The 21,549-nt window shown below is 44.3% G+C and overlaps 1 protein-coding gene across 1 annotated transcript in view; it reads left to right on the top strand.

Moving 5' to 3' along the window:
• Positions 1-21,549, top strand: part of LOC145408169 (uncharacterized) — a 213,681-nt gene that overhangs the window by 148,330 nt on the left and 43,802 nt on the right. Inside the window, exon 8 of the mRNA XM_080278923.1 lies at positions 19,361-19,716. Within this exon, the coding sequence (XP_080135049.1) occupies positions 19,361-19,716 (356 nt within the window). The remainder of the gene's footprint in view (positions 1-19,360; positions 19,717-21,549) is intronic.

A 21,549-nucleotide genomic window follows, 5' to 3' on the forward strand; every position in this document is an offset into this window, starting at 1 on the left:
CCTCAGTTGCTTTTAGACATGGTGATATTATGCAGGGCTTTATCCAGTTTCCTAAAGTCCTGTGAAGACTTATTTGTAAACATGCGACAGAATTTAGGAAGTGTAACAGAATTTAGGAAGTGTAACTGACCAGTTGGATTTTTCATTACAAGAGCGTACTGTATGATTAATCTCATTCTTTCTCCAGAATAATCAAAGTTAGTGTATTTTTTGTTTTAGGCCTGTGCAGTTAGGTCATTTGTGTGCTGTACTGTTCAGAATGAAGGATGGCATGAATCTATTCTGTTAATGAATTTAAAATTCTAGAACTATACAGTTCATTTGCTTAATACAGTAATCACTCTAATATCTGGACGCCCAATAACCGAACATCCCCACTACCCGGACCTTATCGTCCTGGGATCCAACATTCCCAAAATGGTCCGAAACACCCCCCCCCCCAAAAAAAAAAAAAAAAAAAAAAAAAAAAGAGAGAGAGAGAGAGAGAGAGAGATTTTTTGCCGTCCGTAATTTGAACTTGCCGCGCGCGCCGCGGGAGAGCATTGTTTTGGTTCGTCATTCCTCCGACGTCCGATAGAGCGCCGCTGCATCCTCCCCACTTCCCGCCTGTCTCTTACCGCGACTGGACCTACGCTCTTCGCAATGGCTGCCCACGTGCTCACTTTTGTGGTGGTGCCGTACTTGCTGCAAGGCCTCCTGCTGCTCTCGGCCCTCCTCTTAGTGTGTTTGATGATGGCCCCGCCACCTGAGAAAAGGAAGAGAGTGGTGTTGACTCTGGAAAAGAAGAGGGAGATATTGGAGAAAGTTGATGCGGGTTGGTCGTCTTCCCGCATTCTCCGCGAGTATAACCTGGCCCAGTCGACTTTGTTCGATATCAAACGTTCCCGAGACAAACTCTTGCAGTACACGGCTGACTTCTCGTTGAGAAGCAAACGCAACGTGGAAAGGAAGAGAAGTTTGCAAGGCATCATGACGCCCTAGACTTCAAGGCATCCGAGGGTTGGCTCTTCGCGTTCAAGTTGCAACATGGCCTTACTAACCGTAAAGCACATGGCGAAGCATTGGACGCTAACGAGGATGGAGTTGACAAGTTTCGGCACAAGGTGAAAGGCTTGATCGACAGGGAGGGCCTCACTCTCGGTCGTCTATAACGCAAACGAAACTGGCCTATTCTATCGCTCGCTGCCAATGAACACTCTAGCCGAGGAGACGGAGAAGCGTGTACCTGGCCGCAAGCTTTCTAAGGAACGGATATCTGCTTTGTGTTGTGCCAGTGCTAACGGCATGCACCGGCTTAAGCCCGTTGTTGTTGGCTGTGCAAAGCAGCCTCGGTGCCTTCGTGGGGTGATGGATGTCCTTCCTGTCATATGGTACCAGTCTTTGAAAGCATGGTTCACAGCTGTGATTTTCAAAGACTGGTTTCACCGTCACTTCGTCAAGGAGGTCATCCAGTACCAGACGAAGACACTGGGAATCCCTCGCGACCAGGTAAAGGCTCTCCTTCTGCCTGACAATGCACCTGCCCACCCGTGCGGCAAGGACTTGGTTGCTGAGAATGTCCGTATTAGGTGTGTATCGGTACACGGCTAGCACTAAATATCGTGCCACCGCTAGCACCAGTAAAATTTATCGTCGCACTGCTGGCCACCAATTTAATGTATCGGTACACGGCTAGCACTAAATATCGTGCTACCGCTAGCACCAGTAAAATAATGTAGCCATTATGGAGTAGCAGTTGACTACATATTAAGTGTTCTGCTGTATAGTATAACTAGACCACCGTGTTGGATCGACGACACTGTCTGTAGTACACGTCAGCTACTCGCCGTCACTGCCCGACACTTCCCACCAAAGGTCCTCTGCCACGAGAAGGTGGAAGCTGGTCTGTTATTAAGTGGTAGCGTAAGGTGACAGAAATGAGCAGATTAAATCTCTCTTTATTGGGTACAGAATAATATAACTGCGACCCGAGAGATATGTAGGAGCGACACCACCTCCCTTTATAACTGTAAAACGGCCTCTGACGCTGTACAGTCACCGAGCGGACTAGGGCGCAGTGCTGAGGTCAGCTAAAAAGTGAGGTGCCGAGCATTACATATACTCTGGGCTTATGCAAAAAGTAGAGATAAATGACAACTCTACTAGCACATTATACACCTCTATAAAATGGTATTAAGTACATTCACATATACCAACATAATAAATGGTTCCCCAGGACTTTACACTTACGCACTTATTCAGATATCTTTTCACTTCTCCTAACCTTCTTTTTATAATTGAAACAGGGTGGCCCTTGTGGTCTGCCATCCACCTTCTTCCTATACCACAGATAACAGCGAAATGATATTTGGTTGTTCATCATTCACACTTCATTACACACTGTTAATTATGACTAAACAGCTTTAAAAATTATTATGTAAAATGTGTGATACTACAACTTCTTATGGAAAAAGATGTTGACACCAGAACATCGCTCGGCCACACCATTGACGTCCTCGTCGACATTGTTGTCCTAACTACCGTGTAGCCTAACCAGAGTGTAGGGTAGCTAACTATTCAGGAACATCCACTTGCAATCCGCGAGTACGGACACGTGGTCTCAGTGGGTTCCCTAATTGGCGCCTAATAGTAGCCTAAACCACAAACACAGGACAAGACCACAATAAGTAGAAGACCAACGCCAGGACCAAAATAGGAACGAGAAAGGTATGAAGGAAGATAGGACAGTACATAAGGCTCTAAATCAGTCCTGTTCAGGTGGGAGAGGAAGGTAAGCTCCTTTAATACATGAGACAGCCTGTTCACATTCAAGGAAGTAACATTGAATGAAGGTAAAAAGGGTCGTAACTGGGATGAGAAGTTCACTGTCAAAGCTAGATGATGCTTGCTAGGCAGAACTGCTATCTCTTTACTGTGTAACTCACAAAAATCAGGTGCAATATAGTACCCCTTTACTGTAAGGAATTGATTCTGCGAGGCACAAATCACTGTTACATCCTCTGTCTCAGGAAAGTAAAAGTACTGTTTCGCATGAATATGAGCATGGAAAACTGACTTCAATTGAATGGGTTGGAAGGTGCAACGTTGCAGAGCAGAGGAAGTATTTGTGTCCAACAAGGCCCTCTTACACTCCTCTACCTTTAATGGTACGAAGACAAAATGGAAAGCAGGACATACATGGAGATCAAGAAATGAGGCCTTACACTTCTCAAATTCATCCACAGTCGTTTCTACTACATATTTCTTGTCATCTGAGACAACTAGCACCTCTGGACCCTCTTCAGTGACAACAAGTGTATTATTAGCAATAGCAAAAGGGAAGGAAATGAACCGCCATGCCTGGTATGTTACAGCATTCCTCATAGGTACCAATATCAGGATGCCTTCATGGGTCAACTGGGCCTCTAACAATGGGTAATAATATTCCAGTGGACTCAGATCAAAGAGTGGCATAAGTCCATGCTTCCACATTGCTATATCAACTGCATTTGTTAGTATATTAGTAGGCAGCAATAAAGCATGAACCCTGTTCAAACTTGCATCGATTAAGCCGTCCACCATATTGGCTGCATGCTTCTCCAAAGCAGTGGTTGATTCGTCGAGAGCATGTAAGTACTCAGCGAATAACACCAAGTTAGCTAGGGTTAGTAGATTAATTTAGATGTTGTTCACAAGCTCTACTAGATGGTTGGTAGTCCTAATTATCTCGTTAGCTTTGTTAGTGAACTCATCTAACTGTTTATACACATGCATGATTAATCTATTATTGGCTTTAGCGGCCAGTGTCAAGTCATGCATCTGTCTACCCAATTGCACTACATCCTTATCTAATGCCGTACCAAAGAGTTGTTGAGACAATCCACAAGTCCTCTCTTAGTACGTGCATGGACATGCTTGGAAAGATCAGAGTGTACGTTAGGTAAAGCTACATGCAAGTTAGTGAGCCTGTTGGTGAGCCTGTCTATATGCCTAGTCTGAAGCTCAACAAAGCTTCAGTGTCAGAGTTTGTCAATCGTGGGTTTCGATTAAACATCTTTCCCACTTCCAATAGTTGCTGTCTGAGATTCGACAAGCCCTTGGAGACCTCCTTGACAATATCTGGCATTTGGAGATAGCCTTCCATTGGATAGTAGACGCATACTGCATCTTCCACTACCACGACTTCTCCAAGTGGGCTCTTCAGTGCTCCTGGCATTAACGCAGTCGTGTCCATGTCCGATGTCTTTCCATAGGTCCACCCCAAGCAATGCACGAGGACTTTGAGCCACAGCCACATTTTTTTTTTTTCTGCAAGAGTAGATACTCCCTTAATCACTCTTGTTGTGGGATCGTAGCTTGCTGTGATACTCTTGGTTAGGGACAGGTACGGATGACGACATAGACTGCGACGAAGACAGAGGGCACAACACGTCAGACGATAGGCCTAGCTCTTGACTTACTAGTTTGATCCTATCAGCATGTACTGCCTCCTGAGTTCCATTAGCTTCATCCTTTATTCTATAAGTATAACGGTATATGGTCCGCGGAACTTAGGTCTGAGCTTGGAAATTCTCTCAGGGTTGTGGATTATGATCTTCTGGCCTGCCTGTAACGTCTTTTCTTGACTACCTTTTTGTTGTTTCGCCATCATCTCCGCTCTTGAGGCTTTTAATCTTTTCCGTACTTCACTGTGTATACGTTGGAATTTCAACAACTGTACCTTTGCGTAGTCTTCTTCGTTGTATACTGGAGTAGGAGGTCCAGGCAACAAATCGTAGGGTAACACTTTCTCTTCTCCATAAAGGATATAATGAGGAGACTTCCCAGTTGATGAATTTTCTGAGGAGTTGATGGTCGCCGCTACATGTGGTAACCAGTCTTCCCAGTTATCCTCCTGATTTGAGGTTATTACTGGTCTCAAGACTTCCAGTATCTTCCTGTTTGTTCTCTCCACCAGGCTATTGCTCTTAGGACTGTAAGGCGTTACAAAAACTTGCTTTACTCCATACATACGACAGATTTCTTGTAACACCTGGTTACGAAATTCACTGCCATTATCGCTGAGCAATACCTTAGGTGTAGAGTATGGACAAATCACTGAAGTCACAAAAGCGTGCGCCACCTCCTCTGAAGTTTTCGTCTATAAAGGTGCTAAAACAGTGAATCGTGAGAAATGGTCCACTGCCACCAGTACATAACTTGAACCTTGACGACTTCTCGGTAACGCTAAGAGATCAATGGAGACTGTATCCCAGGGTTTTTCCGGTAGAGGATACTCTAAGATGGGAGTCGGAAGTCCCGTCGTTCCTCGTATTTCCGCACATTTGACACATTGACTGACGTGGGCTTCTATGTCCTTCCTCATGGTCGGCCAATAGTATTTCTTTCTCGCCTCACGCATGCATCTATCGCGACCGGGATGACCCGCTTGAGGTACGTCATGAACTAACTGTAGCACGGCTTGCTGTAAGGTAGCAGGAACAACCAACTGATATGCAGTGTCCTTCCCTGGGGGTTACTTATACAAAAGACCCTGTTGAAGATGGAAGTGAGTCATATAGATGACTTGAGTCCACATCGCATCATTACGTTGTTCCGCTTTTACCGTGTCTGAGGAATACTCAGCAAGAGCAACATCCTCGGCTATGGTAGCAGCAATGTTTCTACTCAACGCGTCGGCCACAACATTTTGACGGCCTGGTAAATATCTGACCTCTGGATCAAACTCCATTACTTTGCCAAACCAACGCGCAACCTTACCGTGCAAGTTTTTTCCTTTAAACAAGTCGTGTATGGGTGCATGGTCAGTTAAAACAGTTATCCGGTAGCCAAAGATAATTCCCGGAAATGTCCTAACGCCCACACGACTGCTAATGTCTCCAAATGTGTCGTCGAATAGTTCTTCTCTGGGGGTCTTAATGCCCTACTAGCATACGCTATGGTATGTGTCTTTCCTTGCTCATCCTTCTGCTGTAACACCGCTCCCAGACCCAGACCTGAGGCGTCCGTGCACAGATAGAAAGGTTGAGTATAATCAGGAAACGCTAATACGGGTGCTTCTGACATGGCTTGTTTGAGCTCGTTGAAGCTTTTCTCTTCCGAGGGTCCCCATTTCCATGCAGCGTCCTTCTTAAGTAGCGTTGTTAAAGGTGATGCTATGATGGCATACCTGTGGACAAAACTCCTATAAAAGCCAGTGAGGCCTAGGACGATCTTATCTGATCCTTGTTCTGTGGTGTAGGAAAATTGGTCATCTAGATACGCTAAGATGTCTTGCCCTAACATCTCGCCAAACAATTGGTTTATCATCCGCTGAAATGTTAAAGGAGCATTACTCAGTCCAAAAGGCATCCGGAGAAATTCAAAGTGCCCACGGTGAGTGCTAAAAGCAGTAATGGGACGCGACTCTTCGGTCAGCTCCACCTGCCAATACCCTGACGCTAGATCCAGACAAGTAAACACAGTATTTGAAGTAAGTCTCGCAGATGCGGAATCGGGTAACGATCCGGTACTGTTTGTTCACTTGCCGAAAATCCACAACAGGTCTCACACCACTATCCTTCTTAGGCACTAGAAAGAGTGGTGCTCCAAGGCGAGGAGGAAGGCTGGATAATGTCATCACAAAGCATCCTTTCAACTTCCTCATCCACTGCTTCCCTTTGGCTGTGCGGTAGACGGTGCAGGCACATAAACTGGATTTGTACCGGGGCACAAACCAATATGATGCTTCACCCTATCCGTCCTACCCAGTGCTTCTCCTGGAAGTGCTACTACGTCGGAAAACTCTCTAAGGAGGGCTAGGAGTCATGTTTTATGGTCTACATTATCCGTGACCTTCACGTATTGCTCCAGCTGTTTTCCTTAGCCAGACGTACGGGTTCCGACTGAGTCGTTGCTTGAGATGTAACTACAGGAGAGATCACCGGCACGTCGTCGACTTCCTTTATGGGGGCACCATAGCACATCAAGTCGCCTATATAACAACCATCTCTGAGCTTAACTGCGCCACCACTCATATTTGCGATGAAGAGGGGCGTCTTCTGGTCTTGGCCAACGCTAGTCAGAGTCGATTCCAGCGACAATGCCTTATGTTTTACAGTCTCAGTTAAGCATGCTACATCAGTTCCCACCGACACGTCAGGTACTCGGACAGGAATTTTACAGACAGTTCGACTGGGTAAGTGGTGATTACCACTCACTTAGCCCTGACTTTCTTCCAGTCCATACCCTCCACTTCGTGTGCATCCGGGGACTCCCTTGACGCTTCACTTGTCGGGGTCACAACTGGTTGGACGGCTCCTGATTGGATGCCAGTTCCAGTTCGTGTTGCTGAGGGATTAAGGCCTACAAACTCTTTCCCGTTAAAGGAAATGGAATGTCTTTGAGGGTGTATTTCTATATCATACTCCTCCATGGTCTCAAAGCCTAACAGCCCATCAGCTGGCAGAGGAAAATCCTCAACCACATAAAACGTAGCACGTAACACAGGAGATCGTTTATCTGCCCTCAATGTCAACGGCACCTGGCTTACAATCTTCATTCTACTCCCTGTCACACCTGTCAACATTACATCAGGTGGTGATAATGTCCAGTTTGTTAGAGGCATTTCACTTTTAAGTCTTTCCAACGCTTTTCTAGAAATAATGTTTGTACATGACCCTGTATCTACGATCAGGGACAGTTGACCTTTCCCTATGATCCAAGGAATAGATAATAAGTCCACCTTAGTAATAGCTGCCACTCACGCATCGGTGGATTGTACTATTTTAATTACTGTTGCGCGCGGCCCTGAGCTTCCCCCGAACTAGCTGGGTTCCCTAGTTTCTTCCTCTTTTCAATGACAAAGGGGCAACAGTCCGTTTCATGAGGACAATGCCCATGTATGACACACCATCTTTTCACCTCTGGCTTAACAGCCTTGGTCCTTTGCTGTGGAGAACTAGTAGCTGTGTTTCTCCAGCCTGAAGTTTGCAAGGCTTTGCTAGCTTCTGCATAGCATATGCCTGCCTTCACCAAAGCCTGACTTTCAGTACAGTTAGGATGCTGCTGTACTATATCAGTAGCCAGATTAGGAACAGGTATCTGCCACAAAGGAGGAGGGTTAGTCTGACTTTGCACGCCCATATTGTTAGTCATGCCCCAGGTATTTGGATAAGGGCCCTGGGTTTGCATGCCAATATTAGTATTCATGCCCCATTGATTAGGATTCTGGGTTTGCATGCCAATATTAGTATTCATGCCCCATTGATTAGGAATCTGGGTTTGCATGCCAATATTAGTATTCATGCCCCATTGATTAGGATTCTGGGTTCGCATGCCAATACCATCTGTGTTTATACCCCATGCATTTGAAGAAGGAACAGAAAATAAATTCTGTCCAAAACCTTGTGGTGTACTGAAAACATCTGACGTATACACAGGTATGTGAGTGGTTGTAGTACTATCAATAATGACTGGATTTTGCATATCTTGAGTGACCAAAGGTACTGTTGTAGTCTCAACTTCCACAGTCTCCTCACTAGGATTACCCTCACTAGCAAGACTAGTGGCCATTTTGGATCTAACTGATTGCTCTGGGACTGTTGAATAAGTATGACCAGAACGCAAATGCAAAACGTTCAAATCCTCATCCTGTCCTTCAGAAATATCCTCATCACCTTGATCCTCAATATGTCCTTCACTCATTTAATATGTCTGAGCACTTTTATTTGATGTATCAACCCACTCATAAAATTCTGAGTCTAGTGGGATTGGCTTATTTCTGTTTCCCTAATTCTACGTCCTCACTTCACTGCATCCATCTAACCTTGTCAGTAATATTCCCCTCCCGGTTACAGGAAGATAAACTGAAATAAAAAAAGGATAGTTACGGTAAGTGACAAAACGGGACACATATAAAATACACAGAAAGTATATTTATTTCAAGGGTATTCTGAGAAACCTTTATTTCCACTCATCAACTAACTAACGTGTGTTGATTCAAGTGTGTGTGTGTGTGGATTACTATGCATGGACGCTACCTAGATATGAAAGTCCAGGATGATGTTCCACATTCCACGCTCCACACTCCACCAGACTCCTCGAACCATACACGGCAGCCCGCTCGCTGTAGGAGTTAGCAAGCGACTGGTTCGCTCTGCATCACGCCAGGCAGGACGCCACGACGCGTACACACAGCCCACGCCCGCTCCCCTCAACTGGCCTCGGCCGTCCGCGCAGTTGCTAGAAGTCGTTAGTTGATCCACTCCTCACCGCACTGGCTTGAACTCTCCTTATCTCGCCTCTCACACACGAGCGCGAGATTCTTGCCAGTTTGCGTTTGAAGATGGAGATATCTCGCACACCATAGGATGAGATAACTGCCAGTTTGTGCTTAAGATAGGAATCTCGCACTGGCAGAATAATGGGAGGAATTAATATGCACCACTCCAGTTTATCTGCTCCACTTAACTCACTGGTAATTAGTCCCCTTAGAACAGTAGAGTAAGATTTTCTGTTTCACCTTCAGGAACGAGCGATTGCAAGGGTTACTGGTTCACAGCATAAATCCCTTTAGCACGTATCGTATCCCAGCACTGAACACCAATTTAATGTATCGGTACACGGCTAGCACTAAATATCGTGCCACCGCTAGCACCAATAAAATGTATCGTCGCACTGCTGGCCACCAATTTTATGTATCGGTACACGGCTAGCACTAAATATCGTGCTACCGCTAGCACCAATAAAATAATGTAGCCGTTATGGAGTAGCAGTTGACTACATATTAAGTGTTCTGCTGTATAGTATAACTAGACCACCGTGTTGGATCGACGACACTGTCTGTAGTACACGTCAGCTACTCGCCGTCACTGCCCGACACTTCCCACCAAAGGTCCTCTGCCACGAGAAGGTGGAAGCTGGTCTGTTATTAAGTGGTAGCGTAAGGTGACAGAAATGAGCAGATTAAATCTCTCTTTATTGGGTACAGAATAATATAACTGCGACCCGAGAGATATGTAGGAGCGACACCACCTCCCTTTATAACTGTAAAACGGCCTCTGACGCTGTACAGTCACCGAGCGGACTAGGGCGCGGTGCTGAGGTCAGCTAAAAAGTGAGGTGCCGAGCATTACATATACTCTGGGCTTATGCAAAAAGTAGAGATAAATGACAACTCTACTAGCACATTATACACCTCTATAAAATGGTATTAAGTACATTCACATATACCAACATAATAAATGGTTCCCCAGGACTTTACACTTACGCACTTATTCAGATATCTTTTCACTTCTCCTAACCTTCTTTTTATAATTGAAACAGGGTGGCCCTTGTGGTCTGCCATCCAGCTTCTTCCTATACCACAGCTAACAGCGAAATGATATTTGGTTGTTCATCATTCACACTTCATTACACACTGTTAATTATGACTAAACAGCTTTAAAAATTATTATGTAAAATGTGTGATACTACAACTTCTTATGGAAAAAGATGTTGACACCAGAACAGGTGCATGTTTCTGCCACCTAATACGACTGCTCTCATTCAACCCATGGACCAAGGAGTGATCGTGGCAACAAAGCGCCTGTACCGTCGGAAGTTCCTGGACGAGGTGATGGTTGTTCTCGAGGACGAGGACGAATGCAGGGAGGGACAGGACACTCGAGGCAAGTGGACTTTGGAAAACCTTCGCCGCTACAACATCAAGTCTGTGCTGTACAACTGGGCTAGTGCATGGAAGGAAGTCCCTGTGAAAACTCTTGAAAATGGTTGGTCTCGTCTGCTTCTCGGAACAGATGTGGAGTATGATTTTCTGGGCTTTGACGTGGATGACTTCCATGCACGGCTACGTACGCACGGCAACGTTGTTGATGTGGACGATGTATGTGAGTGGTTGGACGACGACGAGGGCGATCCTGGGTATCAGATGTTGTCTGATATCGAGATCGCGTCTTCGGTTGCTGGTGTCAGTCCCGAACTTGAAGATTCCGATGACGAAGGCGACGATGATGCGAACTCCTCTCAGCAGGACACTACTCCAGCCATCCCCAAGCTGAGCGCACTCCGGGAACATCTAGAGTTCTTCCTAGACTACCTGGAACACCTGGACTGCGACAGGGAGATGGGGCCCTCGGGACTCGTGGAGGAAGTGCGTGCTTTCCGGCAGCGCATCATCAATCGCCAGAATCGTCGGTCCTTGCGTCAGTCAACGATTGACAGTTTTTTCAGGCCCGTGACCCCCGCTGTGCCAAGCCCCGGCTCCACTCCGTTGCCTCCCCAAGACAGGCCCTCATGCTCCGAGCCACAGCCCAGCACATCAGCTACAGTGGAGTCACCGCTCGACGTGAGTTTGCGGCTTTCCTCAGAGTTTTCTGCAGTCGGTATGCCATCACCACGACCCAGCGATGCACCCCTTGGTCGCCTGCCAGTGATACTCTCGGACTCTGACAGTGAATAAACAGCAAGAACTTCTCCACTAGACCACACGGGAATTTTGAGTGTTGTGCAGTGAAAAAAACAGTATGTTGTGTTAAGGTTTTCGAAATGAGAGAAAAGACTCAGTGGAAACAAAATTTAACGTAAATAACCTTGTTTGTTTTGGCTTTGGAAAATAAAAAAAACTTGGGAAAAGTTAATGTGCAACACTAAATTAAACTGGAACATTATTTGGACTAAAGTGAACACTGTGAAGAGAACGGACTTCTGTGTGTTATTGTCTAAGTTCAGTGCAAGACTTCAGGAAGAGTGTACTGCAAGTGCTTCAGGAAATCGTTCTTTCTGTCAGAGTCCGAGAGGAGGCGGTTATTCATTGAGGTGGCCAGGGACTTGCTGTAAGTAGCCAGAATGTTTCATACTGTACTTTTTTCCATACTATACTTACCAGAATGTTTCATACTGTACTTTTTTCCATACTATACTTACCTCATGCATGTGCAGTAGGAATGTGTTTTTCAGAGTTAGGCTAGGTTAGGGTCCATAAGTACCAGAATGTTTATTAATGTATGAACATACTTCTAAACCCTCATTCTATGTTTCTTTTGCATTTATTTCAGTCATTTATGTGCCTTATTGATGTGATTTGGGTGTTAAATAAGTGCTGTGCATGTCTTGAGGGAGTTGTATAGGTGTTTCTCTGAGTTAGGGTCCATAAGTACAAGTCCATAAGCTGGGGCCCAATATCCGGATGAAACCAATAACCGAACCTACCGATGGCTCTATTACTCTGGATATTGGAGTGATTACTGTACACAAGAATTTGGGCGGTAGAAGACCTCGCTGTCTAGAAATGTTTTTGGCGTATCAACGCCAAAAACATAGAGCCAGGATTCCAGGGGCTTGAATGATGAGTGATTTTTTTTTTTATGCGAGGAAGAAGGAACCAAAGGCCATGAGCCCGCAATAAGAGTTCCCTCCTAGAGAAAAACAAAATACAAGAGAGAGCCAAATTCAAAATCCATTCATTTCGAGATGCCTGGACACACTGCGTTTGAAAGACGAGATCATAGGCAGCAGGAAATTCAGACAGAGGGAGACAGTTCCAGAGTTGACCTGTTGCATAAATGAAGGACTGGGAGTAACGGTTAACTCTTGCATTAGAGAGTTGGACAGAAAAGGGATGAGAGTTTGCTGCTAGACGGGTGCTACGCACCCGTCGTAGAGGTGGAGGAATGCATGCAGACAGTTCAGAGGAGCAGTGACCATTAAAGTAGCAATAGAAAAGAGATAAAAATGCAACAGTGCGGTGAAGCAACAGAGGTTGAAGGGAGTCAGTAAGAGGAGGAGAGTTAATGAGATGAAAAGCCTTTGGAAGCGTGGCCCATTGGATTGGGCAAATTTGGGCTGTCTAGACATTGCTGCTCCTCACCCTGCCCTAGGGTGGGAGAGGAGATCCGGATGATGATAATGATACAAATAACATGCCGTATTGGGAAAAATCCATAATTGGTGGGGTGGCTACCTCAGAGGTCACCCCTTTGGCCCCTAGCCTGTCATTTTGCCTATGTATTATGGGACATTAACCCCTCCGTGGCTGCCAGCGTTGAATGATGTTTAGCCGAGAAGTGGCAGCAGGCGTCGTTTGAGCGTGGCCTATAAAAAACTGCAAAAATTTTTGGGAAGTGAACGAACATTCTGAACGTCTTAAGACTGACCTACACTACACTCCCATACACCCCATCAAGCAGTTCAGTGCCTGCTACTGTGATGAGTGGATTTTCGATTTTTTCACTCCTGGCCATACCTAAACAAGCATAACTACACCCATTATCCCGAACCAGGCGGAACATATCTTTGTCCTCTCTTGCGAAACACACACAACCACCTGTTTACGATTATGAAGTAATACTGACACAAACAAAAAGATATGATAATAAGTGAAAAATACATTGTTGTCTTGGTATCTTTACCCGTTTGCTCAGGTTTGTTGTAATGGTTTGGATCATTAGATGCAGTGCAACTTGTAAAAAACTTAAAACTTTCGGGAAGTGAATGGAAATCTGGTTCTCTTCATCCTTTTACATATCATTTGTCAGTTCACCACCAGCTGCCATGACGAGTGAATGTACGATTTTTTCGCTTGTGGCCATGCCTAAAAATACATAGTTACACCCATTATCTCAACCCAGACAGAAAATACAATCTTTTTTCTCCCTTGCAAAACACACACAACCACCTTGTTTATGAGACAGCAACATGTATTGCAAAAATAACAAGGTAAAATGATAAAGAAAGGTGAATGTGTTGTTACGGAAAAAATGCTTTTTCCCTCATCTGTAAACGTATTTATTTCTGCTTTGTCTCTGTATTCGTAATAATTAGGCTTATTCTTAGTTCTGAAGCTGCATTATGATTCTATTTTTAGTTATGCTCGTGGTGTGGGAGCTCGAAGTTGTGACTCAACTTCCATATTGCTAATCGGATCTGACCCTCCTCTTTCATCTCCTGTGGCAGAGCCTAGCCTCGGAGGACGTGCAGTTTTCTCATTTAGGACTGAAAATTCAACCCTTTCACTTCCTTTTCCAAGCATGGGCACAACGATAACTTAAAAAATAACTTGAATACCATAAACATATTTTATATAAAAAAGGTGGAAAAGTATTCATAATAATTTTTTTTTCCAGCCATTCCTAACATATTATTTACTAAAATCATTGAATATCATCATATCTCATATATGCACAAATTACGGCACCATTTGCATTGTTTTGGGAGGTAAAAAAAATAACAACACCTGCTTAGTTGCAGAGTGGCAGTGCCTCTTGGCGGTGGATATCGGTTGCCGATATTTCTGCAACTTCCACGCTCCATTGCAAGCCACAGAATGCATCTAGGAACCTGGGATTTGCACTGCTAGGTGCGTCTGAACTTTCTCTTCAATATGGCAAGGAAAAAAAAATCAATTTTCGATACTTCAAAAAATGGCACCGGCGTCGGCCTGACGTGCACAGAAAATTCCGGGCCCTCGGCCACGGAGGGGTTAAACACAAGTAGACAGTAAGGATAACTCACACAAAGCCCCATACCTTAAAATCTATGCAGGAAAGGCTTAGCTGACTTGAAGAGATGGGGTTCCTAGGCAGAGCAAGGCAGTTACGGTGCCCTGGCAGGGTGATGATGACAAAAAAAAAGTGTGGCTTTGTGTAAACCTGGGGACTGTATACACCACGTGAGGTTGCCTATGCTCGGCTGAGAGAAGCTGCGTGGACACCTTCTCTGTCACATGGCATGCTGATATTATGACCCGCTTCACTTCTTCACACTCTCTACAAGGATAGGTTGCCCTGCCCAGTGTGACTCCTGATTCTGCTTACTGTGCTATCCCAATTTAAAGTTTTCAAAACCAACTCACACACCAATGATTATTTTATTTTTACACTCCCCCTCCCCCATCACGCTTAAGGCATTTCATGTCATAGAAACGTGCGTATGAAGTGATTGTATAACATATACATACATACATGTGTGTGTGTGTCTGTATGTGACTGATGAGGAGAGTGTGTGTGAGTAAGGTGGAGGGGGGGGGAAGAGGGAGGGAGAGGCCAAGGATGAGATGGAGAGATGAAGTGGAGAGGTATGTGAGAGCGAGGGGTGTGAGCTGGGAGCATGGCAGTGAAATGGCGGGGGACAGAACTGGCAACTCCTCTGGTGTTGGCGGGAGTGGTGAAACACTCAGCACATCAGTACTTGCCCAGAAGCGAGAGTGGGAGTATATGTTCCCGTCGCTTCGCCTTGCACCTCCCTCTTTTTTTGTATGCATTACTGTTTGCCCTCTTACTTTCGTAGAGTTGAGTTGTCATGCCTGGAAAGTACTGCTCAAGGGATGAGAGGGTCCGTATCATTGCATGGAGGCAGGATAATGTCCCTGACAACACGATTTGTTAACATAGTGGACGCGCAAAGTCGACAGTCATGATGATACTTGCTTCAGCGAGCGACCTGCCACCTGAAGTCGTACCAGAGCACAAGCATGGTGGTGGAAAGAAAAGGACGACTTCCAGAGGTACAGATACTCTTCTGAAGAGGGAAGTAATCAAGAATCCTCGACTGACAGCAGCAGAATTAAAGAGAATGCATCCCCAGCTGTTACGTCTCAATTCGAACTACCCAACACCGCTTGCAGGGGGAGCTGGATTTGCCAAGCCACACCACAACCAAGAAACCGCTTCTCACTGACTGCATAAAGAAGCAGCGCATTCAGTTTGCCAAGAAGTATGCACACTGGACATCAGATGAGTGGAGAAAAGTTATGCTGTCTGATGAAAGCACATTTCAGGTGTTCCAGGTGCGTTCTGCCAAGGTTCGTCGCCCTGCCTCCCGTAGTCGATATGACCCTGTTTACACAGTGCCGACTGTTAAGCACCCACAATCAGTAATGGTATGGGGGTATTTCTCAGATGAAATGGGAAGGGGAGGCCTCCACTTTCTTCCTAAGAACTTGATGATGAATGGTGGCCAGTACATTCAAATTCTGAAAGATCATTTGTTAAACTTTTTTGTTCTTCATGGGTACAACTTTTTCATGTACGATTCAGCTCCATGTCACAAGTCAAGAAAGGTGACAAAGTGGCTTCAGGATAATCGAATCGAGGTCCTCAACTTGCCTGGCAACAGTCCGGATTTAAATCTGATAGAAAACTGCTGGGCAGAGATGAAGAAAATCATAGCAGAGAAGACGACACCCAATCTGGACAACCTCAAGACTGAACTGACAAATGTTTAGTGCAAAGAAATGTCCTTAGACCACTTTAGATATCTGAGTGATTCCATGCCAAAACACATCCAACTGGTCCTGAAAAACAAGGGGATCATGATTTCATATTAATGAATGGCATTTCATGAACAAACATTGTGATATGCTATGATTTCTGTGTTTTCTAATACCTTGTGGGGGGAGGTCCTAAGTCAGTTTACGGCAGGTATATACACTCAACCCTCAGCTATCACAGGTTCTGCTATAGCTTATCTCGCTATCACGCCTATATAAAAAACTACCCAAATAACTTTTATCATGCACTAAATGCCTGCTATCGCACACCGCAAATGTACAAAAATTTCAAAAAGGCCATGTGATTTTTTTTTTTTTTTTTACTGATTCTGATGATATTTTATAAACAAATTGTGTGATTAGGTCCAAGTAAAATGGAGAAATAGAAGGGAAGGACGGGAGGAAGGTGTAGATGCAAGGAGAGTGGAAAGGTTACAGGAGGATGAGAAAAAAGCAGAATGTAAGAGAGAAGTGGAGGAACGATTGGGTAAATATGAATTGGAGCAGATGGGGGATGTTGAAGGTTTGTGCAAGATGTTCACAGAAGAAATATGTCAGCATGTGAGATGGTGTGTGGGGTGAAGAGTAGATGAAAGGGGGTGCAAGGAATAGCATGGTGGAATGAAGAGGTGATACAGGCTGTGGCACAAAAGAATAAAGCATATAATGAATGGTTGAGAAATAGAGGCGTGGAAGAAGTTGAGAGACGGAAATGAGAGTTATATGTAGAAAGGAAGAGAGAGGTGAAGAGAGAGTAAGAAGAGAGTGGATGAGGAATTTGGAAGGAATTTGAGTGTCAAATGGAGGGAATGTAAGAAAATGTTCTGGAAAGAGGTAAAGGGAGTCAGACAGGGTGGCAATGAAGTTAGTAGAGGAGTGAAAGATAAAAATGATAGATTACTGGGGAGAAAAAGTGAGCAGATGGAGAGAACACTTTAATGAACTGTTGAACATAGAGAATGAAAGTAATGCAAGTATAAGTGGCTGGGGAATGGCTGGGAGAAGGAGGTAGGTGAGAAGACAGGAAGAAATCAGTAGGATGGAAGTTATGGAAGCAATAAAGAAAGTCAAAATGGAGAAAGCCCCAGGAATTGATGGAGTGTGTGGTGAAATGCTTAAGTATGGGGGAGAGATAGTAGTAGAATGGATGTGGAAGATGTGCAGATTGGCCTGGGAGGAAGGTAGAGTCCCAGAGGATTGGAAGTCAGGTATGATTATTCCCTTGTACAAGGGAAAGGGGAAAAAGAAGTGTGTGGAAATCATAGGGGCATTTGTATTCTTAGTGTAAGAGGAAAAGTATATGGTAGGATACTTATCAACAGAGTTAGGGAAATAACAGAGGAATTAATTGGAGAAGAACAGGGAGGCTTTAGGAAAGGAAGAGGTTGTGTAGATCAGATATTCATTCTTAGGTCTTCAGTGGAAAAGTTTTTAGAGAAGGGAAGGAAGTTGTATGCGGCCTTCATGGATTTGGAGAAAGCATATGACAGGGTAGATAGACGAGGATTGTGGAAAGTATTAGAATATATGGGGTAGCTGGGAAGTTGTTAAATGCCATGAAGAGTATGTATGAGGGTGCTAAGGCTGCAGTGCATGTGGATAGTGAACTGAATTTTTGTCTTTGAAGGTTGGGTTGAAACAGGGATGTGTCATATCTCCATGGTTGTTTAATCTGTATATGGATGGGGTTATGAAAGAGATACAAGGTAGAGCAGTGGATGTTGGAGTGACCCTGATGAGAGAGGGCAGTGTTTGGAAACTCCCTGTACTGTTGTTTGCAGATGATACTGTGTTGTTGAGGGAAGACGAAGGGGAGCTGCAAGGCTTGATGGATGAGTTTGGGAGAGTGTGTAAGAAACGGAATCTAAAGACAAATGTAGGGAGGAGTAAAGTTATGGTCTTCGAGAGAGGTGAAGTCAGTGAATGTACAGTGAGGTTGAATGATGAGGAAATGGAAAATGTGAGTGCATTTAAATACTTGGGTAGTGTGATGAGTAAGGATGGAAGTTTGGAGGGTGAAGTGCTTGAAAGGGTACAACAAGGAAGAAAGGTTGCTGGTTCCTTGAAGGCAGTGATAAGAAACAGGGAAGTGAGTACGGAAATGAGAAAGTTATTACATGACAGTATTGTGAGACCAACTCTAACATATGGAAGTGAAGCTTGGATGTTAGAAGGACACAAGTCAAGAGTGAGAGCAGTGAAAAGGAGTTATTTGAGAGGAGCCTGTGGAGTCACATGGAGAGACAGACTGACAAATGAGGATGTGAAGGAGCGTTGTGGTGTGGACGTGGATGTGGTAGGAAGCGTTAGGAGAAACACATTGAGGTGGTTTGGCCATGTGGAGAGGATGGAGAGTGTGAGACTGATGAGGACAGTGTATGTTAGTGAGGTGCAGGGAGAGAGAGGGAGGGGAAGGCAAAGGATGAGATGGAGGGATGGAGTGGAGAGGTATATGAGAGAGGGGTGTGTGAATTGGCAGTGTAATGGCGGGGGACAGGGTGACGTGGGGGTGATTTGTTTGTGGCCACCCCATATGAGGAATTAAGGCATCTGGCGATAGATAGACAGGATGATTTATAAACTGTTTTTAAACTTAAATTAATGTGTTTTAGTCATAGGTGGGCTGAACACTGTCATTTTTGGGTACAGTCTCCCCTTTTTTTTTTTTTAACATGATATTCATATTTCATTTTGGGTTTAGGTAAGTTATAAACTGCATTTAGACTTAGTTTAACTTGTTTTAAAGCTGTTTGGCATTTAGGTGAGCTAGAAACTTGTTTTGGACTCATTTGGAAGGGTTTTGGTCTTGGTTGGGGGGGAATCCCAAGGCTCCCAAACTCATTCCTATACTTTCTGTGTTATGATGTCCCCGTTTAATGATACCCCAGTTCATTGATGGGTTTTCCCAAATGCATATCATCATTATAACGGGGACGGTCTGTATGCATGTACAGTATGTACACACTTCCTGGTGATATTTCTATTGCATGGCCCTAGCCATTTTTTGAATTCAAGAGATTCATAATTAATGCTTACTGGTATTCAAACATTTTTATATTGATCATTTTACTGGACTCTGTTTGGTCAAGTTCATTCAAAGATTATTCAATATAAAATTGTTCTTTCTTTCCCCAGTCACTTCATATGGATTGTGCTGGGGGAGAATCCAGCCCTCAAGACACCTCCAGGATTCCTCAACACACTCCCCTCCATCCATCAGCAAAGACAATCTCAACCACTCCTTAGCCCAGGCTTATGCTGGCCTGAGCCGAGTCCCCTTCAGTGTGATGCCAGAACACAATGATATTCGACAGGGAGATAATATCCCCTTTGAGGAGTTCGTGCCTGACTCAGAGGATTTCTTATTAGTGCGGGAGCAAATGGAGAGAGAGGTTCAGAAGATCCTTGTGAAGTATGTGGCTTTGTTCAGTGGTCTGCCTGTGGCAGAAGGGCATCAGCACTCACATGCCATGTCTCAGAAGAGCCGTGTTGTGAGTATGCTGTTCACTTTGGTGCACTGTAGTATTTTGGTTCGTTTAAGTATTGTTATGGGCTTTCAGGTCAGGGTTATTGTGGAAATTGTATGCACATAATCTTGTTTTGATTGTAGTTAGCAAGAAGGGTGGTGCAGAAAATTTTAGGAAGTGTTCGAATATGCAGACTAAGGACTTGAAACTGAATGTGGGGAAGACAAAGTATTGTTAGATGAACAGGCACATAGATAGAAAGTAGTAATTGGCTTTGGCTTTATGCCATATGTAGGTAAGGGTTTCATAGGAAGTTCATCTTAGATGATATTTTAGAAGGTGGAAACTTAAGGCATGTAAGTGATGTGAATGGTAGATTACAATGGAAGACAGTTCATAAGTATATCATATGTAAGGAAGATTGTGTGGTCCAATGAAGGTTGGAGGAATTGGCATTAGAAATGTTGTTGAGTACTGATATGTTGAGATGTTTTACTTCATTAGTAGTTTGATGTGCAGAGGAATGATGCTGAAGCTAGCTTAACTGCAAATTGTAAGTATGTGGAAGAAGTATCAGTAGTTGCTACCTCTGGTGTCAGTGAATATACTCTACCTGTACTTCCTATCATCATCAACCATTGCAAGACCACTTCTGAGCATAGGCCTCCCCCAGCCTTCTCCACGAATTCCATAACTGAGCCAACCTTTGCCATGTTTTGCCTGCAAACTTCTCTATGTCATCCCTTCACCTCCTGTCTGGCCTTTTTGTAATATGCTTACAATCTCCTGGAGTCCAATCAGTCAGCCTCGTGCTCCAATGGTTATCCCTTATTCTTGCTACATGACCTGACCCCCTCCATTTCTGTTCTTTTATAACTTCTATAATGGGTTTGACTTTAGTCAGCCCTCTCACCCAAGTTGACCTTTTCCTGTCTCTTAAAGATATTCCCAGCATTGACATTTCCATTGCTGTTTGAGAAAGGATTAGTTGATTTTCTGTCAGTTTTGTCAGTTTCCTGGTCTCAACCATACGTCATAGCTGGAATTATACATACATTACATATGGCACTTATTGTTTCATACACACTGGCAAGTTACTTTTTATGATGTCTTTATGTTTATCAAAAGCTTTCCATCTAATTGTAAAATGTCGTTTTATTTTGCCATCATAGTCTTTCATTAGTTAGGTGGTAGGTGGGAGCACTCACCATCCACTCATTCGATGATGTGCAGCTCTCGGGTGACTGTCCTTTTCTCTCTTCGTTCCTTTCCTGCTTTCCTCTTGTCTTTATTTCCTTCTTTTTTTTCCTTCTGTCTACGGGTGACTGTACATGGAGTGACAAGCCAAATGGTTTCTTCTTCACCATGAAACCATTTACTACATTGGGTGGTAACCATATAACCAAACTATGGCACCTAGTGATTTAGTGAGTAATTAAGGCACTCCAGCTGGATTGAGCCTGTGTAGGTTTGTGTCCAAGGGGTGGTTGGGGTTTATTGCTCACATAATGCCTCTCATGGGTGCGTGAGGCTGGTCTCTCTCATCTTAAATGTCAGGACCAACTTGCCTAGCCTCAGGCTTCCATGCTCCTAATGGGGCAACACAGGATTAGATGATGATGATCATGATATCTTTCATTAGTTTTAGTATTTCATCATCATCATCATCATCATCATCATCATCCGGACCTCCTTTCCCACCCTAGGGCAATGTCCAGACAGCCCAGATTTGTCCAGTCCAATGGGCCACGCTTCTACTAACTCATCATTCAAGCCCCCCGGAATCCAGGCTGTATTGGATACACCAAAAACATTCACCACAGTCTGTAACTTCACAGAAACATATCCAATTGAGTC

This window comes from Coenobita brevimanus, chromosome 76 (genome assembly GCF_032717465.1).
Source record: "Coenobita brevimanus isolate Jiangsu-jjx chromosome 76, ASM3271746v2, whole genome shotgun sequence".
NCBI classification, from domain to species: Eukaryota; Metazoa; Arthropoda; class Malacostraca; order Decapoda; family Coenobitidae; genus Coenobita; species Coenobita brevimanus.